Source organism: Lonchura striata, chromosome Z, assembly GCF_050655825.1.
Source record: "Lonchura striata isolate lonStrDom1 chromosome Z, ASM5065582v1, whole genome shotgun sequence".
Classification (NCBI taxonomy): domain Eukaryota; kingdom Metazoa; phylum Chordata; class Aves; order Passeriformes; family Estrildidae; genus Lonchura; species Lonchura striata.
In genome coordinates this window covers 51,758,245-51,779,029 of record NC_140740.1, presented here as the reverse complement: position 1 = coordinate 51,779,029, position 20,785 = coordinate 51,758,245, and the positions used below count along the sequence as shown (strand labels likewise).

Below are 20,785 nucleotides of genomic sequence, written 5' to 3'. Positions count from 1 at the left end.
ACCTTCTCATACTTCATATAGAAACTAGCATTATAAATATCAATCAGCCTGTCTCCTTGGGCTGCTACACAATCACTTGTGTTTTTCCCGGGGAGCAGGAGTGTGAACAAAAATATGCCTTTATTCACTCAAAGCCATGTCTGACTTTTTATTAATTTGGTAAGGTTTTTTAAGGGAGCAGATATGTAAAATAACACAATTTGTCAAGCTGGTATTTTTAGCTGCTAACATGGGAAATTCCTTTAACCAGAAGTTTTGGATGTATTTTGTACCCTGGAAGAGATGAGGTCTGAACACTGAAATATTACATTTTAATTGTAGCTTTGGTGCTTTACCTTCAAAACACTGGAAATTGTTTTTTGTCTTCAATTCCTTATGTGTGGGGGAGATAATTCTTCTTTTTTGTTAAGTCATTGCAGCTTACCAAGTGGGTTGTTTTTTTTTTACAATAAAACTGTTTTGTCTGGTATTTTCTACACAGTGTTGACAATTTTGGACTTGGTCTTCTGCTTCAGACAAAGCAGATAAAACGCATGGTGTCATCATATGTTGGAGAGAATGCTGAATTCGAACGCCAATATTTATCTGGTGAGCTTGAAGTTGAGCTTACACCACAGGTAAGGAGCGTCCCTAAGAGGGTGATTTCTTTTCATCTAAAATATTGAGTAGAATAATGCTTATTTGCAATCCAAGTGTTTTGCTTGTGTGCAGAAGACACTTGCCATCTGTGGTGGACTGACCCTGCCTGGATTCAAAGTGTTCACCAAAGCCTCACTCTTGACTCTCCTCAGCTGGACAGGGAAGAGAAAATATAACAAAAGGCTCATGGGTTGAGATAGGTAAAGAGAGTGACCACTCACCAGTTACAATCTTGGGCACCATAGACTCATCTTGGGGAACTTAATTTAGTTTATATCAATCAAATCAGAGTGGGCTAAGAGAAGTAAAACGAAATCTTAACACCCCCTTCCCCTACACGTACTTTACCCCAACCTTAGCTTCTTCCTGCTTCAGTGTGGATTCCCTGCAGGGTCACAAGTCCTGACGGCAAACCTGCGCCAGCATGAACTCCACTTTCCTTGTGGCCCCAGGTCCTGTGAGGAGCCTGCTCCAGCACGGGCTTCTCATGGGGTCACAGCCTTTTTTCAAGCATTTACCTGCTTGGGCATGGGATCCTCCAGGGGCTGCAGTTGGATTTGTTCTCCCATGTGGCCCACCATGGACTGCAGGGGCACAGTTGCCTCACCATGATCTTGCCAGGGGCAGCAGGAGAATCTCTGCTCTAGCACCTGGAGCACCTCCTGATCTTCCTCCTTCACTCACCTTGATGCCTGCAGAGCTGTTTCTCTCACATATTCTCACTCCTCCCTGCTCTGGATGCACTTGCATCCATGCAAGAAGATCTCCTTCTTCAATATGCTGTCCCAGAGGCTCTACCACTGTTGCTGATGGACACAGCCTTGGAACCAGCTGGCACTGGTTCTGTGGACACTGGGGGAAGCTTCTGGCATATTCTTACCCCTCAGCTACCAAAACCTTGCAAAGCCGATACACCATCTTAGGGTTATGCATTTGTTAAGAACTGACTGTCTGTTATTTGTGTGAATTCCTTTAATTGAATTAGTTAATTAATAATATATTATATTAATCTGAAGTATATATATATTATACACACACATATGTAATTGTAGGAAAAGGCATAAAGTATGCTCAATACTGCGGCCCCATATAAAGGGAAGGAAGTCAAGGAGCGGATCTGTTTCTATTTTGGTGGCAGGTTTTAGGGAAGTTGCACGTGCAATGCCTGCCATCTAGTGGGCAGGAATCAAATTCGGAGATTTCATTCATTGTGCAACAAAACCCTTTTTGGCTTGTTCATTAACTCTTAGGAAAATTAATCTGTGTCTACTGTTATGAGCAAGTTTAAAACTTTACTTTTTAGCACCTTATTTTTAATTATTTTAGCACCACCAAGCTACCCAAATAGTATGAATACAATGACAACCTGAAATCATCAATATCAGTTATGTTCTATTGAGATCAACTTCTGTGAAGCTGGCGTTCTAACTTTAAAGACTACAGCATGTTGGTGTCCGGCATTTTCAGAGGTGACACATAAAATTTAGGCTTTAAACAGCTGTTTATATAAGCATCTGGGAAAAACAGCTGTGTCAAATTTTTATTAAGAATAGTACCTTGAGCTCCCTCTCTTGTGAATCACAGAATGTGTCAGGTTGGAAGGACCCACTATGGGTCATCTGGTCCAACATCTTTGCTCAAGCAGAGTCATCCCAGAGCACATGGCACAGGATTGTGTCCAGATGTGCTTGAACATCTCCAGCAAAGGAGACTACATGATCTCTCTGGGCATCCTGCTCCAGTGTGTGGTCAATGTCACAGTAAAGAATTTCTTCCTCATGCTCAGGTGGAACTTCCTGTTGCCTCTTGTCCTGTTGCTCAAGACCCCTGAACAGAGCCTGGTCTCTCCACTGGACACCCCTTCTTTGGATACTTACAGGCATTGATAAGGTCCCTTCTCAGTCACCTCTGCTCAAGGCTGAACAGACCCAACTCCCTTAGCCTTTCCTCATAAAAGAGATTCTCCATTCCCTAAAGCATCTTTGTTACCCTTGAAGATGCTCTTCCTGATGCACCCCAGGTCACCACTGGCCTTGGCCACAAGGACACACTGCTGGCTCACGCACACCAGGACCCCCAGGTCCTTCTCCACCGAGTTGCTTCCTAGCAGATCAGCTGCTGGCCTGTACAGGTGCATGGGATCATTCCTCCTTAGGTGCAGGACCCTGGATTTTCCGGTGCTGAATTTTGGATTGTTTTTCTCTGCCCATCTCTCCAGCCTGCCAATGTCCCTCTGAAGGGCTGCAGAGCTCTCTGGGGTACTGGCCACTCCTCCCAGCTTAGTGTCATCAGCAAACATGCTGAGGAGGCATCTACCCTTCCTCTGAGATGTTGAGGAGAAGCTGAACAATACCGGGCTCTGTATTGGCCCCTGGGGGCACCACTAGTGACAGGCCTCCAACTAGATCCTGTGCCACTGATTGTCATGCTCTGGGATTGCCATTCAGCCAGTTCTCCATTCATCCCACTGTCCAGTCCACTCTTCCTGAGCTTGCCTATGAGGATGTTGTGAGAGAATGTTTCTTAGAATTACAGACATTAGTAGAAAAGTTCCTTTTCTATCCAGTCAGCAGACCTAAAGATAGCCAGACACTTGTCAATGTTTTGAATGTCACAAATCTCACAATGCATTTTTTTCCTTCCTATTTAATGTTCAGTACTTTCACCTAGGGGACCATGAACTCCTTAGACACACAGTTGACTCTGTGGACTACAGATAAGCTATGTAGATCAGCATGGAAATGATGTATCTACAGTATATAAAGGGAAACAGTAAAGGTGAATTAATTACCTGCTGTGAGATGTGGGGATTTGAAATATTTGTATCAAGAAGAATAGCCTTTCCTAAAATAGTGCGGTATAACCTTAGGCAAAATGGGAGACTTTTGTATTATTGTTGCACATTAAGGATCATGGTAAGATCTTGAAATTATAAGGCTTCTTAGAACACAGGATTCTGTATCATTGCATGGTGTACATCTGCCTCCCGCCACGATTTTGAAAACCAAGCAGAAGCCATGGTGCTTCTTGCAGGATAACTGGGGAAAGTAAAATCTGTGTTGTAGAGGCTGCTAAACTGGGTAATTGACCGTGGAGTTTATGTCTTGCTTTGAATCCAGGAGAATATTAAAAAAAAAATTCTGGGAAATGACACTAATGAAAAGCAAACAGACATCTTCGGGCATATGTACATCATTAAGGCGAAAGAGGAATTTTTGCTGTTAGTGTCCTGGACATAGAGAAGCTGGACATAGAGAAGCATGCAGACAGGGTGGTCAAAGAGAGTTGAAAAACTGCTCTGTTAGCTTTTTGGTATTCTTGGCATGGGCAACCCAAATTACTGGACTCCCTCTTCCTTACTCAATCTGCTATGCTTGGCTGTTTCAACCAGGAGTGGGTTCTGAAGTTTTTCTTAGAATGTTGAAGAATGAACATCAATGTTTAGGACTGTTAGAGAAGAAAAACCTTCTAGGATATGTAGCCAGGTAGGAAAGAGAAAAATAACTATGTACTCTTCTCAAGAATAATTGGTTGGGAAACAAACCAAAAGAGAGGAATCACAGCCATGCTGGCATATGGGAGGTAGTTGTATGACTGTGTCATCTTGAGCAGTTCATGACTGTGTTTCAAGCATTTCTTGCCATATCCAGTACTAGTCTGACATGGGAAAGCTAAAATGTGAGGAAGAAATAGATTATCACATCTCTCTACTGTGTGCAGAAGGAAAACCTACAAATGACAGGATATAAAATAAAGTTAATGCAAGCCATTCATCAGAGTTTGATTTGTTGCTCCCAGATGATTTCTTAAATGTGTTTTCCCATAGGGTACACTTGCTGAACGTATTAGAGCAGGAGGAGCAGGAATCCCAGCATTTTACACCAGTACTGGCTATGGGACGCTGGTGCAGGAAGGGGGTGCACCCATCAAGTACAATACAGATGGCACCATTGCCATTGCCAGCCAGCCAAGAGAGGTAAGAGGTCTGACTGCCATTAGGAAGCCTTCAGCATTGAAAAGTTAATTTCTAACATATTTACAAGATTAAAAAGTGTTTGAAGAAGGAGTTAAAGTTAGCTTTACTGTATTCAGTTGACTGGATGTCTGTGGTACCAGACAGATTAGCTTTGCTTCCATTGCTTACTGCTGTCCTCTGTGATGCGTTAAAGAAGTTTTTACAGTTGTAGAGTGATTTAGCATCAAGACCTCATCCAAGTGAAAGCCTGAGTTACTAAGTTACTTTTCACATAACCATTCTTTGACCAGGTTCACTGTATATTCAAACTAAAGTCAAACTAAAACCCGTTAATGGGGCAGGTGCTACCTAAATACTGCATGATGCAGTAAGCAACCCTGCAGCTGCACGTGGAGCTTCAGCCTTCGAAGAAATGGGGCATTCTCTTGTTAGACTGGGAAGAGCTCAGTTGACACAAATTTCAGGAATGCATTTTCCAATATTTGAAATGCAATTTAGTCTCAGTTTTTAAAACTGCAAATAAATAAAAAGACTGTGGCTTTCAAGGGAGAAACAAGGGTTTCTTTTTGAAATTGGATGTAGAATTTGGAGAAGGGAAGAGGTATCTCAATGCCATAATTTTTCTTGAATAAATGGGTGGGGCTAATATTATGTGTTCCAATTTGGCTGCATACAACATTAAATTTCACTTCCAGACATTTCTGGGGTAAAGGTAATTCCATCCTAACCCATAGTTTTCATGTATTTTATACATGACTATTTGCAGTATCTATACATTGTCTTAATCTTTTATATTCCCTTAATTTTTTACTGCATACATCATTGTGATGTTTTGCCATTTGGAAGAATGTTTTGTTCATTAAATAGCTTATAATTTTAATACAATTTTTCTTCATTTGTTTTTAATTTGACATTTGTGGGAAAATCTCACTTACTCGCCCCAGTCTAATAACTACGGGGTGCTAATAGCATGACTATCATTATTTGTTCAAGTCTATTCTCCTCATTTTGCACAGAAGTGTCATTTTTTAAAGGTTCAGATCTTCTTTTATGGTACTGGCACACTGATGTCTGATACACTTTCCTCATACTTCCCCTTTCAGCAGTTTTAAGGTCTCAAGTAATATTGGTGTATGTGCTTATCTTCTACATTGTTAAGAAAGGTAGCTCTGTCTCTCTTCTATATTTTGATTTCAGGCACATTATCATTCATTCCAAATGTTGATCATAAATGCAGATAAAACCAAATGAAACTCAGCCTATTAGATGACATGTTTTGAGTAGTCTGTCTTGAATTTACTTAGTTTTGGATTTGGTGGTGAGCAGTGCTTATGACCTTTTTCAGTAATTCTGCTGTAGCAGTTAAGATTTTGATTAGCTGGTAGATACGCAGGACAAAGCATGTCTGATTCCAGTAGATGGAGCAGGAGGAATATGGATTTTCGTGATGTTTGACTAGAGACACTCTGATAAAACTGGGGTTTAGAGCCTTTCCATGCCTCTCTGTTATCATACGGCTTTTCAGTAAAAACTTTACAGAGTACAAAAAAAAGTTGAAATATAATTGTCTGCAAAATTAACCCCTAAAATAAGTATTCCATGTGAAATTTCTTGGAAGAAACCTACATCTCAATTTTGGACTTTTCTGTTTAGGTGAGGGAGTTTGATGGCCGTCACTTTATTCTAGAGAAATCGATTACAGGAGATTTTGCTCTTGTGAAGGCATGGAAGGCTGATCGTGCAGGAAACATAATTTTCAGGTATGACTTGTTTATTGGTGGGAAAAGATTATTTTACAGTTTAGGTAATGAATGAGAAGGATAATCCTTTCTCCTGTGTTATGGCAAAATAATGTTTTACTGATTTCACATTCTTTCATATTGCCTTTCCCTACTGTCAAATTACACTGCTATAAAACACCAAAATGTAATTGCTTTTTCTAATGACTTTTAAGAATTCAAACTTAGCTATGAAATAAAGCATTCACAGTTAAAAATGAGACACAGCAGACCAAAGTCATTATGATGACTGTTGAGAAACTTAGTGACATTCTCTTTCTTTCAATATTCATGTTAGTTTGGGTTCTTTTTCTTGAGTAATTAAAGGTTAACCCAAGAAGTACAGGTTCATGTACAGCAGAAGAGAAGGAAACTGAGTCAGTCTTCTGGCCAGTCAGTGATGGGAAAACTGATTCTGTCTAAATCTGTGTTTAAAGTTTATTTCATCTCAGTGGTGTAGGGAAAGGCATCATATGAATTTAAACATCTTTGCAATTAAAAGTTTGATGTTGCACTACTGAGAAAATCTTTTCTCTGAGTTACTCTGTTTGTGTTCTGGTTTGTCCTGAACTGAAGCAGGAGAGAGGTTTACTTATGTTTAATGCCTGGTTTTTATTTGTTTGTCTTATGGCTATCAGATGAAAAGGTGAGTGTTGTAGTTATCATGTGCAGTTTATTACAAGCACATGCTGATTGAGAGTCTGTCTTCGTATATAACAAACCAGGAGTTGGAAAAGCAACTGAAACATATATATATAAAATAACACCCATAAAGTAATGGGGTTTTTTTATGTGCTTATATATGTGTGTATATATATTTTTTATATATCTACATAATACTAAATTAAAATACTTGAAATTTAATTAATTTATATATCCACATAATTAATGCTAAATTAAAATACTTTAAAATTTATAAATAAGTTTTTATTTTGCCCAACTCTTGATATCCTGACTTGCCCACTTACAAGACAATATGGTTTCTGATTGAAAGCTGAACTTGTATGTGTGCAGATGAATTAGATGGCTGCTAAACTGCTCTCCTTAGGCTTTGGTACATTGAATACAGGAAATACACTTCCCCCCAGCCTTGTCTTTGATCCTGAGGCACTAGTCTCTGTGCTTTTATCCTGTATCTTTCTAATGATGCATAGTAGATACCTCTCAAATGTTTTTTCTTTCTCCACAGAAAGACTGGTTGTGTTCTCCTTTTACCCTCTTCCTTTATGTCCTGTTGTTCCCTATGCCTTTCCTTCTTCCTGTTCCTTTCAGACGTCTTTCTTATGTCTCCCACATTCCCACAATAGAGCTGATAATAGACACTTCTTCCATCTGGAGTGAAGACCTAAAAATCTTGACTCTTCTCTTCAACTGTAACTAATTGAAGATGGAAATTAATAATCCTCTGGTGTCCTATCCCATATGGAATATTGCTAGCTCAAAGGAGTGTGCTTATGATAAGCAGTGACCTGTTCTGTTTCTGGATGAGACAGGATTATCTCGTAACATAGAATAAAGAAACATAGGGTCATCTTGTAACTTGCTGTGTGCTACCACTTTCACCGTAGTGTGGGGTACTATTCATAGTGTGTTTCCTGTGACTGTGAGAAGCCAGTAGCAATGGTATATCTGCCAAACTGTTAATCTCCCTCAAGCTAAGAGCTTTTAAAAATTTAGAGGATGTAAGTCTAAGTGTACTTTAGGTACACTTACTTGCACCACAGGCTGGCATTGATTTTTTTTTTCCTATTCTCATACATCAAGGTATACTGTTTTCTTGGAATTCAGAACGGCATAAATTTCTTTAGAATGCTGCTTTTAAAACAGTTTGTTTTGTTTTTCTTTAAAGTTCTACTTCATGAGTCCTAGATACAGCATGTTGCGGTGACTTTCATTTCAGGCATCTTCATGCTGAGTGGACTATTCTGCACCACTTAGCAGTGGTTTACTTTTGTGTAAGGAAGGTCTTAACCTCCCTTGGGGCTTTACTCATTGGCACAACATCAGGGAGTGCCACTGCTTCTGTGGGTAGTCAGAGAATCCCAGAATGGCCTGATTTGGAAGGGATCTTAAATATCATCCAGTTCCAGCCTCCAGCTGTGGGCAGGAACACCCTTCACTGTGTTGGGTTGCTTAGAACTTCATCCAGCCTGGCCTTGAACACTTGCGGGGATGGGGCATCCACAACTTCTCTGGACACTTGTTTCAGTTCCTCACCACCTTCAGTAAAGAATTTCTCCCTAATATCAAATCTAAACCTCCTGTCTTTCAAGTTGAAGCCACTCTCCCTTGTTTCGTCACTATGTGCCCTTGTGAAAAGTCCATCTGTGTTGAATACTCCCTTCATGTACTGTAAGGCTGTAATTTGGTCACCCTGAAGCCTTCTCTTTTCCAGGCTTAACAATTCAAATTCTCTCAGCCTTTCCTTGCAGGAGATCTCTGATCATCATGGTAGCCTTTGGACTGTCTCCAGCAGGTCCATGTCCTTCCTGTGCTGGGACCCCAAAGCTGAATACAGTGCTCCAGGTGGGTCTCAGCAGAGCAGAGCAGAGGGGCAGAATCCCCTCCCTCCCCTGCTGCCCACGGGGCTCTGGATGCAGCCCAGGACACGTTTGGCTCTCTGGGCTGTGAGTGCCATGGCCGGGCCATGTGCAGCCTCTCACCCACAGCACCCCCAAGCCCTTCTGGGCAGGGCTGCTCTGGGTCTGCTCATGCCCAGCCTGGGCTGGTGCCAGGGGTTATTCCTACCTGGGTGCAGCACCAGCACCTGGCCTTGTTAAACCTCTTCAGATTCCCAACGGCCACTTCTTGAGCTTGTCCAGGTCCTTCTGGATGGTATCTCATCCTTCAGAAGTGTCAACAGCACCACTCAACTTGGTGTCATCTGCTGATTTGCTGAGGGTGTACTCAATTCCTTTGTCTGTGTCATTATTGAAGATATCAAATAATATAGTCCCAATACAGACCCCTGAGCGACATCATTGTCACTGATGTCCACTGGGTCTCTGAGCCATTGACCAGGTGTGACTATTGAACCAATTCCTCATCTACCAAACAGTCTATGCAATTGAATCCATCTCTCTCCAAATTAGAGACAATCATGTGGTGGGGCTGTAAAACCATATCAAAGGCTATACAGAAGTGCAGATGAATGACATCAACAGCCATTCTCCATGCACTGATGTAGTCACTCCATCATAGAAGACCACTATATTGGTTAGGCAGGACTTACCTAACAGATGTGAAGTTGTGATGGCTGTCCTGAATCATCTCCCTGTATTCCCTGTGACTTAGCACAGCGTCTAGGAGTATGCACCATGATCTTCCCAGGCACAGAGGTGAGGCTGCAAGTCAGTAGTTCCTGGGGTCCTCTTTTATATAATTTTTAAAGATGGGAAACATCTTTCCCTCTTTCCAGTCACCTGGTACTTGAACGGACTGCCATGACTTTTCAAATATCATGGAGAGTGATTTGTCTGCTTTCTTTGGCTACACCTCCCTTTTCACCTGGTTCGACTCTGCTAGTTGTTCTAGCCCCTTGTACCTCAACTTTACAAGCAAATATGTGGCTTGTTGGTGATGAAAATGGAGTATTGACAAAGAAGCAGAAATGTTGAAGGGATAACCTGAGCCAGAGCCTTTTCTATGACAGTCATGGCAGGTCATCTCTTCATGCTTCAATTGGTTCTGGAATACATAAATTCAGCTCATACCTGAGGTGTCTCTGCATCTTCATATCACTAGATATGTAGTGGATGTAGTTTGTTGGTTTAGTCTGCTATGAACTAGTTTGCTATCTTTTGCCTCTGGGGGAAAAGATGTCATGCCTTCGGGTCAGCTTAGAAATCCAGTGGAACAATTTGAACTTTGTTCCAATGGAACTTTATAGACGTTGCTGGATCTAGATGTCCAGAAATTTTTCTTAAAATAAAAAGGCAACTTTGTCTAGCTAGTTTTTGAATTTTCTACTGCTAACTCCTTAACATTATTCTGAGTTGGAAAATAAGTGTAGTGCTTCTGTTTTTTTTCCTTATGGATGATGTGCTCTTTAGATGCCTTTGATCCCATAAAACTTCTGGATGGTGTATTCTTTAGAAATAAAGCCTTTGATCCTGTAAAAGACTGCTGCTTCTGAAACAACTTTACTAACTCAAGAACAGTTTAAATGGCAGAAGCTTTTATAAATTACATCAGATTAGAGACCAATAGCTCTTGTTAATGTCAATTAATATTTAAAAGCTTTCTTGTAGTTTTTTCCCTATGTAAAAATAATTTTATATCAGTTTCTTTTACTGATAGAGCAGCCTCTACAATCTTGAGAAAGTCTTTGGCTCAGAAAAGTAGTTACATGGGATGAAATAATGAATTATTAGTTTTGTCATCTTCATTTCCTCCATCTGTATCCATTTCTCAGCTATTTTAATTTATTCAGGTTTTATATTTCTATTTTTCTTCTCATTTGCTACTCTGCCTAGTTTAGGGGAGTTTTCCCTGAATCACTAGTAACTAGTATTGTTTTTGCCTCTCAAAGGAGAGTATAAATTCACATTGTGGATTTTTAAAATTTTGTTTCTTATTGTTACATCCTTCTTTTGGGTCTTTATGGCCACCAAAAAGACCCATGGGCAGAAGACATTCATAGAGTCATAGAATACGTTGAGTTGGAAGTAACTCACAAGGATTATCAAAGTCCAACCCCTGGCCCTGCACAGCACCATCCCCAGGAGTCACACCCTGTGCCTGAGAGCATTGTCCAAACACTTCTTGAGCTCTGTCAGGCTGGTGCTGCGACTGCTGCCCTGGGGAGCTGCTCCAGTGCCCAACCACCCTCTGGGTGAAAAACTTTTTTCAGATGTCCAACTTAAACCTTCCCTGATTCAGCTTCAGGCCATTCCCACGGGTCCTGTCACTGTCACCACAGAGCAGAGATCAGTGCCTGCTCTTCCTCTTCCCCTCACAGGGAAGTCGTTACCGCAGTGAGGTGTCCCCTCAGTCTCCTCCACTTGGAACAGACCAAGTGACCTTAGCCACTCCTGATTTGGCTTTCTCTTAAGTCCCTTCATTGTCCTTGTGACCTTCTTTTGGACGCTCTCTAATAGTTCAGTATCTTTTTTATGTTGTGGCCCCCAAAACTGCCCCCAGCACTGGAGGTGAGGCTGCCCCAGTGCAGAGCAGAGCAGGACAATCCCCCCCCTTGCCTGGCTGTTGATGCTGTGCCTGATGCTCTCAGGACAGGGTTGACCCTTTGTTAGAGGCTTCACAGAGGTATATATTGCCAATAAAAGGGTGTTTCCCCAAGATACATGTCTTTGATTGTTGCTGGTGTGCGCTGGAATCCTGTCTGAGCTGCCCTTGGTGCCAGCCCCCGGCCACGTCCATGCCACGTGGTGACGGCAGCACCCAAGGCTTGGAGCGGATGCGGCGCCAGGCATGGTTCTGGCACCGAGGGCAGGTCAGCTCTTGGGCTTCATCATCTCAAGGACTTTTTCCCAGTTTAAATGAGTCTGTGAATCTGTGAAATAAAGATGGTTGGGGGAAAAAAATGCTTCTGTGGAAAAACAATGTGACAAAGGAGGTTTTATCTTGTTTTGACACCTGATTTCATGGATTGTGATGAAAAATGTTTAAGAATTCTGCTTTTTAACAGAGAAAAATGCTGAGAAGCTAGCAGTGGAACACCACTAAAACCTTCATAGTATTTCTTAATTATGAAATGTGCTGCGCACTTTGGTTTCTGAAAAGCACATGGAGGAGACAAGTGATGCAGGTCCATCTATATTGCACTTGTCTCCCTTGTGCTCCTAGGATCTTGGTGCAGTTGCCAACACAGGTATACATGTTAAGTGTTGTTTTTATTCTCTAGAGGTTCTTTTTCCTTGGTACAGAAATGCTTTGTGGGAATACTTAGGATGAATGCCAGAGTCTTACAGTGAGTGCCAAAACTGACACAGCTTTGGGTTTTTTAATCTTGTTGGGGTTTTTTTAGTATTTGGTTTGGTTTTTTCATGGTTTTTTTTTTTGGTTGGGTTTTGTTTGGGTTTTTTTTTTGTTGTTGTTGGGTTTTTTTGTTTGTTTGTTTTTGCTGTTTTTTTTTTTAATTAAGAGTATTGGATAACATCTACTACTGCGTAAAGTGCTATCCCAAATCCTAGTCCAAGTTAGGAAAGCATACTTGAGAGATTGTTAGGCCTGGTGCTTGTCCCCTGTGGAGATTAATTTCATTCTTCGTGCAGTGAAATAATGGCACTGTACGAAGTCCAGCTTGCTGCTGCTTTTGGATACAGTAAATGAAGATATCAGTAACATACCCAATTTCAATTAAACAGGGTGCTGATTTAAAGTCAAAAGAGCTATAATAAATACTTTCTAATGTAGCAGTATTATTTCATTTCAAATGCATCTCACACAATTCCATAATACTTCTTTCTCCCTTAAACTTTTTTTTTAATCAGTTCTTCAGCTATTAGTATTTGGCAAAAAGCTTTGTGATGCTTAAAATACAGACATTTCTCTAGTAGCTTATTTCTGAAAAGTCTTTCATTGTACCATTATGGCCTTTAATATTTATTGTTTTGTTTTGTTTTGTTTTTGTTTTTCAGGAAAACTGCAAGAAATTTCAACCAACCTATGTGCAAAGCTGCAAAGACAACAGTAGTAGAGGTAGGGAATTGAAATATAGTAAGCCCTATACTGGTATAGTCAATATACCCCTTTATCTTACATGGTATTCTGGAGACAGGCTAGGGGGATTTCAGATCATTGCAGGATTTCAAATCAGGGTCAGTGGTCTAACCTGTCTCCTTGGATTGCTTTCTCCTGACACTCTTTGACACCATGCTCTACTTTGGTGAGTAATTCCTTTGTTGCTGTACATCTGATGCTGACAGGACTTTGTGTTCACTGTGATCAGCCTTTGAAAGGGAAACAAAGCAAGAGCCTTCAAACTTGTTAAATTATGTAATATGTGGATGAAAGAGGAAAAGAGTAGCCTTAAGCTATGCTTGAGGAGATTCACTTAAGACTTTATGCAAAACTTCTTAAAAATAAAATCAAGTACATAACATCATAAATTAGGCAAACCACAGAGCTATCACAGTTGTGGTCTCTAAAATTTAATAAATTACATAAATATCAGTCCACAGTGAGATATAAACAATTGGCTGTGTCTTGAGGAAGAGGATGGACTAGCTGATCTAGAAGTTTCTTCCAATCTTTTTGCCCTTTTTCTTGATCTGAAATGATAATATTTAAAAATATGAAGCAGTCTGCATTGGAAAAATATTGGTGCCTGGAGAGTTGCTAAGGCATAGCAATATGCAAAAGATATGCTCTCTTAGCTTTTTCTTCAGTCTCTGGTAAGTTTTTTTATATGCCTAATAAAAGCTACATGCAGTTAGGCATTAAGATCCAGACAAAATCTTCTGGACTGTTTCTAGTAAATGGTATATGGAAGAGTCTTTGATATCTTCAGGATTTTTTGTTTGTTTGGGGCTTGGCTTGGATTTTGTTTGTTTGTTGTTTGTTTGTAAGATGTTGTTTGGAAAATATATTTGTTATATAAGCATCTCTGGATAATAAATTTGGGAACTTTTGTTATTTCTTTGTGTCTTACAGAATTATCACAAAAAATACCATGATATTTACCACATGACTTACACTGACAATACAGCAAAACATTCCCATGTTTCGTTTTTAAGAAAGGTTTCAAGTATTTTTCTATTTAAAAATTAAATAATCTTTTCTTCTAGACACTTGTCCTTTATACCTTGTTCAGTTTGGCATTTAAATAGTTTAAGTAGATCAAAGCCTTCCACCTACATTCCATCTCATTCTCTCTTTCTGCTCTTCTATCCATGTATGATAGGATAGAATTTTCTTGTCAGTGAGAAGCTGATGTGACATAGTTCTTGCTGTAATTCCATTTATCAATTGTTAGTAGATCTTCTGTCAACTGTGTCCACTCTGAGTCTTATTGCATTTTCAATACCATTTAAAAAACTGTCAATCTTTTTGCAAGATGCATTATTAATATTACTTTGCAATTCTGTTTTTTATGTACAAATTAGATGGAGATGCAAACCCACAGATTTAGGACAAATATTTTGAACCATCCTTGACTTAATTTCTAGATGTCATTATTTCAAAGTGGAATTCAGAATGTTGTGTTTGGGTGTTAGAGTCAAAACCCAGGGAATCAGAAGGAAATATCTCTATATGGTGTCTAGTACATTCTAAGTAGTGAGCTCTATAAGCTGTCTTAACTCATCAATAGGGAACTGAGGCAACTAAAAATTTGAGTTTTGCCTGACTCCTTAGTTAATGTTGCTCAAGGCTGAAGATTGAAATTCTCAATCCCATTTACAGGGAGAAGAAAAAGGTTTGTATAGGATATTAATTCAGATACTGTTTTGGCAGGTGGGATTTCTAAATTGTGGTGTTTCTTCCCAGCTCTTTTTCTGTTTTTCACTGACTGAACATTTAACTGCATTTAAGCAGACAAGTTCTAGTCTCTAGGAGGAGAGACTTGAAGACAATTCTGCTCTTTTTCATCAAAATAGCTACAGGTCAGGCTTGTCTTCAAAGATAAAGTGATTAACTGGGGTTTTCAGGATTGTTTCCCACTTTGCTGAGATTGACTTTAGTTTCTGATCATTGATACAAATATGGAATGACATTTGGCACAGTAAGGTAGTTATCAAATATAAACTACTGGAAATCCAATCTCAAATGTGTCTGTGAACTTGTTGAAAATAGGAAGTTAACCAGAAATCAATTACATTTGTTAACATGTTAACCTGAGATGTGAAATCTGACATGCATACAGTGAAAGACTTTTTTCTCTTTCCTTAATGCTGTTGTTCTCTAGTTTTAGTCTGTGTGGTGTTTTGCACACTCTTATGTGAAGTACAGATAAGACACTTAATAATTGTAACAATTCAGAGGCAGACAAATTTTGTTGATGTGAAGGATAAGAGAAAAGAAAAAGAGGTAAGAGATAAAACTCCCCCACTTCTCAGACTCACAGACTCATAGTTATTGTTTGCTTAAAAATTCTCCTGTATTGTGAGAAGTGAGATTGGCTGTGCATAGAGGCATCTGAAAAAGGAGGAAGTCAGACTGTACTATTACCTGTTATGTTTGGGACACAAAGTAAAGAATTACTGGTTTTTAAAATGTCAGATTAAACTTTCAGCCTTGTTTATTCTGAATAGGCAAATGATCAGAAATAACCATTCAGTACTCATTTTGGGAACAGAAATACATTGATTCTAAGCTTCTAATTAAATGCAACAAGTGCTTACTGAGCTGCAGAATTTTTTTGAACTGTTGCATGCATCTCTTGTTTATGTAAGTGAGAGGGAGTAGAACCTGCTCTCAAGATAATAGGGGTGGGTTATCTGAGAAACAGGTAACTGTCTATAAAAATCAAACTGTGCCAAATCTAGTGGATGGTGACCCATTATTAAAGGTCAAAAAAAAAAAAAATTCAACTGAATTGCATGATTCCTGTTATTTGTAAGTTAACCTTTGCAGAAACAAATGCTAAATAATATTGGTAGCATTAATTATTTTGTCTTTATATAAAAGTGAAATGATACAGGTAGATCATCTGCTTCTTGTTTCAGCTTGCAGAACTTTGCAGAAGTTAAACATGCTGTCAGACCTGTAGCTTTGTTTTAACCTAAGCTCTCACACACTCAGCCTGAAGCTTTAAGGTTGTTTTTTCAGAGCTATAAACACTTTTCTGCTCCTGTAGCAAAGATGGGAGAGTTGAGAAATTGGCCAATACAAAAGAAACTCAGTGGTCAGAAGTTACATACAAGCCACCAGTGCTCGTAAAGACTGAAAGGAAGAGCATGTCATGTGAAGAAACTTGAGAGCTGATGTGGTAACATTTCCAACACTGTTGAATGAAGGTGAAACTGCATTGAGGAAGTGTCACTGCTGTCAGCACCCTCAACACAGCTGTTTGAATTTTATGATGGGAAATGACCTGCGAGGCAGCTTGGAGTTGCAAGGAGGCCTCTTGGATGTGTGCCCACACTCCTAGGGTAAGGGCTGTGATAACAGGGTCCTTTTAATATGTGCATCTCCTTGTAGAGCACCTGAGCAGAGCCCCACTGGGCTTTTGGTCATGACACTTCTTTTTTGTAGGGAATTATGGCTACCCAAAGCTATGGGAGAAAACATGGTGTGACCTTGCCAGATGTGTTGTCATGACAGCATGGGAAAGGGTGATATAGGCTTGGACTCTTGCTTTTTACCACAGAAGAGTATATAAATTTCTATAACTGGCCCAAATAACTCTTGAGATCTTATATGTTTTTTTGTTTTTTTTTTTTTATTCTCTGCTATGAGACCTACTGAATATTTTTCCCTGTTGAAGTGGTTTGAGATCTCAGCCACTGCCACCGTGAAAGTGTTTGGTAGTGGTAATGGTCAATATGTTTAGAAATATTTATTGACTTGCTGTTTGAATATCCAGTTTGAATAATTTTATTTTTCAGATCACAGAAGATGGCTAAATATATCTCCCTGGGTAAATAGCATTTACACCTCAAATACTATCAGGGGAGAGAAAAAAAAGAGAGTGTACTTTCTCATAAAAATGCATTAAATAAAAATCATTAAGCCCTGCATTTTATCTCTGGTTGCCTAGTAACAACACAGCCACATCAGTGAGCACCATTTTCTCAGGTACAATGAACTGCGTGACACTAAGGGACAGAATCAGACTGAAATAAGTGATTTGTGTCCTGTTATCTGTGCTAAATCATGGCATTTGGTTTTATTGAAGAAACAAAAAATGAATCTTTTTTTTGTGTGTATGTCTATACCTCCAAATGCTTTAACAATGGCAAAACTTACTTCAGTGCACAGCTCTGTTCTGAGAAATTCTTCAAGATTTTTAGACAGTGATGGTTTACTGTAAAAAATCAGTAATACCACTTTAAAGTGAAACAATCATCTAATTGAAACTTTGTTACCTGGGTGCTCCAACCATGGAACTCAAAAGTGAGCCCTGGTAGAGGATGGGTTTGGGATGGACACAGACTTTACATCATGTGTATTTCTGTGAAATCACAGATCAGGACAAAAGACATAGAATTAAAGTCCTTCTGTGCAAATGCTGTAACCACTGAACTTTTGTGCTGCTATAGCTTTTGTTGATATTATTTAACTGCTCAATGATGAGTCTGTGTGTGCTTAGGCAATGGTTGTAAGGGAGTGTCCCATGGATCTGCAAGTGGGGGAAAGCCTTTTTTTGAGAATCCCATTTGTCATAGGATGGGTGCTGAACTTCTTAGTCCTGCACATTACCAGCTGCTATAAGCACAAGTGACAGTAGAATTCTACTTGCTATTATGTGCTCCCATAATACATTGTGTATATATGTGTATATACATATATATATACAATAAATATATAAAACCTTGTATCTTGAATATGTAGGTAGTTAACCAGGGCTTTTGACAGCATAAGTGTATTTACATACCTAGGCCTTAGCTAAATTCTCAGTCAGGGCTGCCTGTGGATCTGAATTTAGATAACCCAAATATAATGTATAGACATTACAATAACCTTTCTCAGAGGACTCTTGTGAGTGAACACTTGTGGGAGAGCAACTTTGAAATACAAGCTCACGATCCTTAGAATATATAGAAGAGAACATAGCAAAATATCAGGAATGTCTCTAAGGAACACTGATTTAATAAACTCATAGACTTGGGTTGATGAAGCCTTCTAGGAGGTATAGCAAAGAAGAAATGAAGTTAGGGAAAGACTGTGTTAAATGCATGAGAATATAATTTTCAAACATGGAGGAAGTATTGGAAGAGCAGTAGGAGTTTGACCTAGATCACAGTCATTGTAAATCTCAAACACAGAAAAGAAACATGATAGAAAGTGAGATCCAAGCTCAGATGTCTGAGGCTAAGCATTACAAAGCCAAAGCAAACCAAAAAGCTTAAGCTTCTCAGAAATATCCAGCCCAGTACAAAATAAAGAATACTTGAAGGTAGCAAGAAGTTTTTTTAAAAATACATACATAGTTGACTGGGAGACCAAGAATATTTCACTGCTCAATGAAGGGACTAAAATTATCAGTGCAGATTACAACAAAGGCTGAAGAGTTTAATGCCTTTTCTCCTACAGTACTGAGGAACATTAACAACCAGTTTGGTGGCTGTAATGATGCCAGTCATAGGAAGTTAAAGAGCACATTAAAGAAGGATGGAGTTGATATTCAAGAACTGCTAGTATTGTTTTGGAAAAGCAGCTCCTAGAAACATTTGCCATAATAATTTTAGTTTCCCAAAAATTCTGTTATACAGAACTTGCACTGAGGGTGTCCAATGTGTAGAAATGCACTCTGGACACCCTGAGTGTCATTCACCCTGAGTGAATTTATATTCCCATGAATATAAACAAAGATCCTTAGTTTGCAATTCTGATTCATCTGGAGAAAGCAGTAACGAAACAAATCTTAAAGCAACTTCATGTTTGACCAGGTGTTCCTGGATTTTATTACAGAGAAACAAGCACACTCCTCCTTTTTTGTTAACCTTTGGAATAAGTCAAATGTATTTCATCAGTTTTCTTCTTGTTGCTGAAAGAAGTGGAGAAAGACAGAGTTGTGGATTTGATCTCCATATGGACCATTCACTTAAGTGTTTCATTCCATGATTCTTGTGGGTCCCTTCTAATTCAGATGATTCGGTGAAATAATCCAAATCAGAATGGAGAAGGTATATAGCCATTTGGCTCTGTAAGCAATGGGATAAGGAGCATTTGTGCTCAGGACAATTTTTCACCATTTCTAGTGAAATCAGAATTTTCTTGTAAGGCTATTATAAGCAAAAAATTCCATTTTTATAGTTTGAAGGACTGATTTAAATGTTTCTTCTAGATTCAAATAGTAATAAAGTGCTTTTATAAAGTACTTTATCCTTGGGGATTTTTAAATTTCCATATGTGTCTATTGCTCTCTTTTCCAGGCACCTATTAGGAAGGATAATGACTAAGTGCAAGAAAACTTTAATTCTTCTTAGAATATCTTACTGACAATCTCTTTATGTACATGTTTCTGTGGTCTGTTGAAAGTGTCTAAACCACATCAATTGTTCTCATTATATCAAACTTTTCCTTGAAAGGTACCCTGACTAGCTTCTTCCTCAAAAGTGCAAAGAACTTTATTTATCTTGAATATTTTGGGAGGTTGATATATCTGCTATTATTCTGAAGGTGAAATGGACCACACTAATTCCTTGTTGAGAAACAAAGCAGTAGCATGTCAAGTAGTTTCCAGTCCTCTTTGTAAATTACCACTGTCTCTAATGAACATCTGAAATAAGGAGAATAGATGTGTGCATAGAACATGCCATTTTTGGATGAAGCTACCTTTTTGTAACATTTACTGAAATACCTGCAAGGCTTTTTTTCTTACCAGCGAGAACCAGCAACATATTTAGCTACAAATCAGCTGCTGTTTTATGTTGCTATTAAGTTGCTATGTATCTCCTGCTGAGCATGCTCTGGTCTGATCCTTAGTTAGATATATTCCTTGAATCTGAAGGGGGTTTAGTTGCACTTGAATAGATTTTAAAGTACTATCCACCTTCTTGGATAGACCAATTAAATATCTGATTTATTTTTTTATTTTTATTTTATTATTCTACTTCTCACTTCAGTTTTTAAATTCCACTTAGTTCATTTTTGAAAGTAAAACTTAAATTTATCTTCTGACCTTAAATGTACATTTCTTGGAATGTGTAGGATATGAGAGCTCTTCTAGTCTCTTTTAATTCGTTATTTCTCTGATGTGAGTAAGAAAATAAAATCTTTTGTTGTGATTATGGTTGGGGTTTTTGGGGAGTTCAATTATTGCAGGTAAAATTTTAATAATTTTAATTAAAAAGTCAGTTATTTATTTTTACCTTCTAATAAGTTCAAAGGCTGTCAATCTAAAAAATATTTGAAAATAAGTAACAAAGTACAGCAATAATGTATTTAAAGCAACATATGTTTTGTTTGCAAAAGTGTTAAATTATATTCAAGTAGAGTTAATATTGTTGGCAGCTATTCTGTTCTGGAGTGGAAATATTTGGGATGTGGTCATTTCCCTTATTCAGCTGAGTATGGATTAAACAGGTTTTTCTGCTATTACCTGGCCCTTAGCAAATGAAGACCATATTCACAGATTGTGGGAGTTTTGTTTGTTGTCTTCCAGCTTTTCTCCCATTATTTAAGTCTATGATTGAAAAATAATTACATCATGTAATCAAAAAAACTATTTTCCAAAGTTTCTATCTCCAGATGTGAGATGATTTTGTATATATTCCACATGGATGGTTATGTTTTATTTTGTGTTAAGAACCTAGATATTGAATAC

At 38.7% G+C, this 20,785-nt stretch overlaps 1 protein-coding gene across 1 annotated transcript in view; it reads left to right on the top strand.

Moving 5' to 3' along the window:
* The window catches only part of OXCT1 (3-oxoacid CoA-transferase 1), a 77,868-nt gene that overhangs the window by 15,438 nt on the left and 41,645 nt on the right, over positions 1–20,785 (top strand). Inside the window, exons 4-7 of the mRNA XM_021551419.4 lie at positions 482–617; positions 4,466–4,615; positions 6,269–6,375; positions 12,993–13,053. Coding sequence (XP_021407094.2) covers positions 482–617; positions 4,466–4,615; positions 6,269–6,375; positions 12,993–13,053 — 454 coding nt within the window. The remainder of the gene's footprint in view (positions 1–481; positions 618–4,465; positions 4,616–6,268; positions 6,376–12,992; positions 13,054–20,785) is intronic.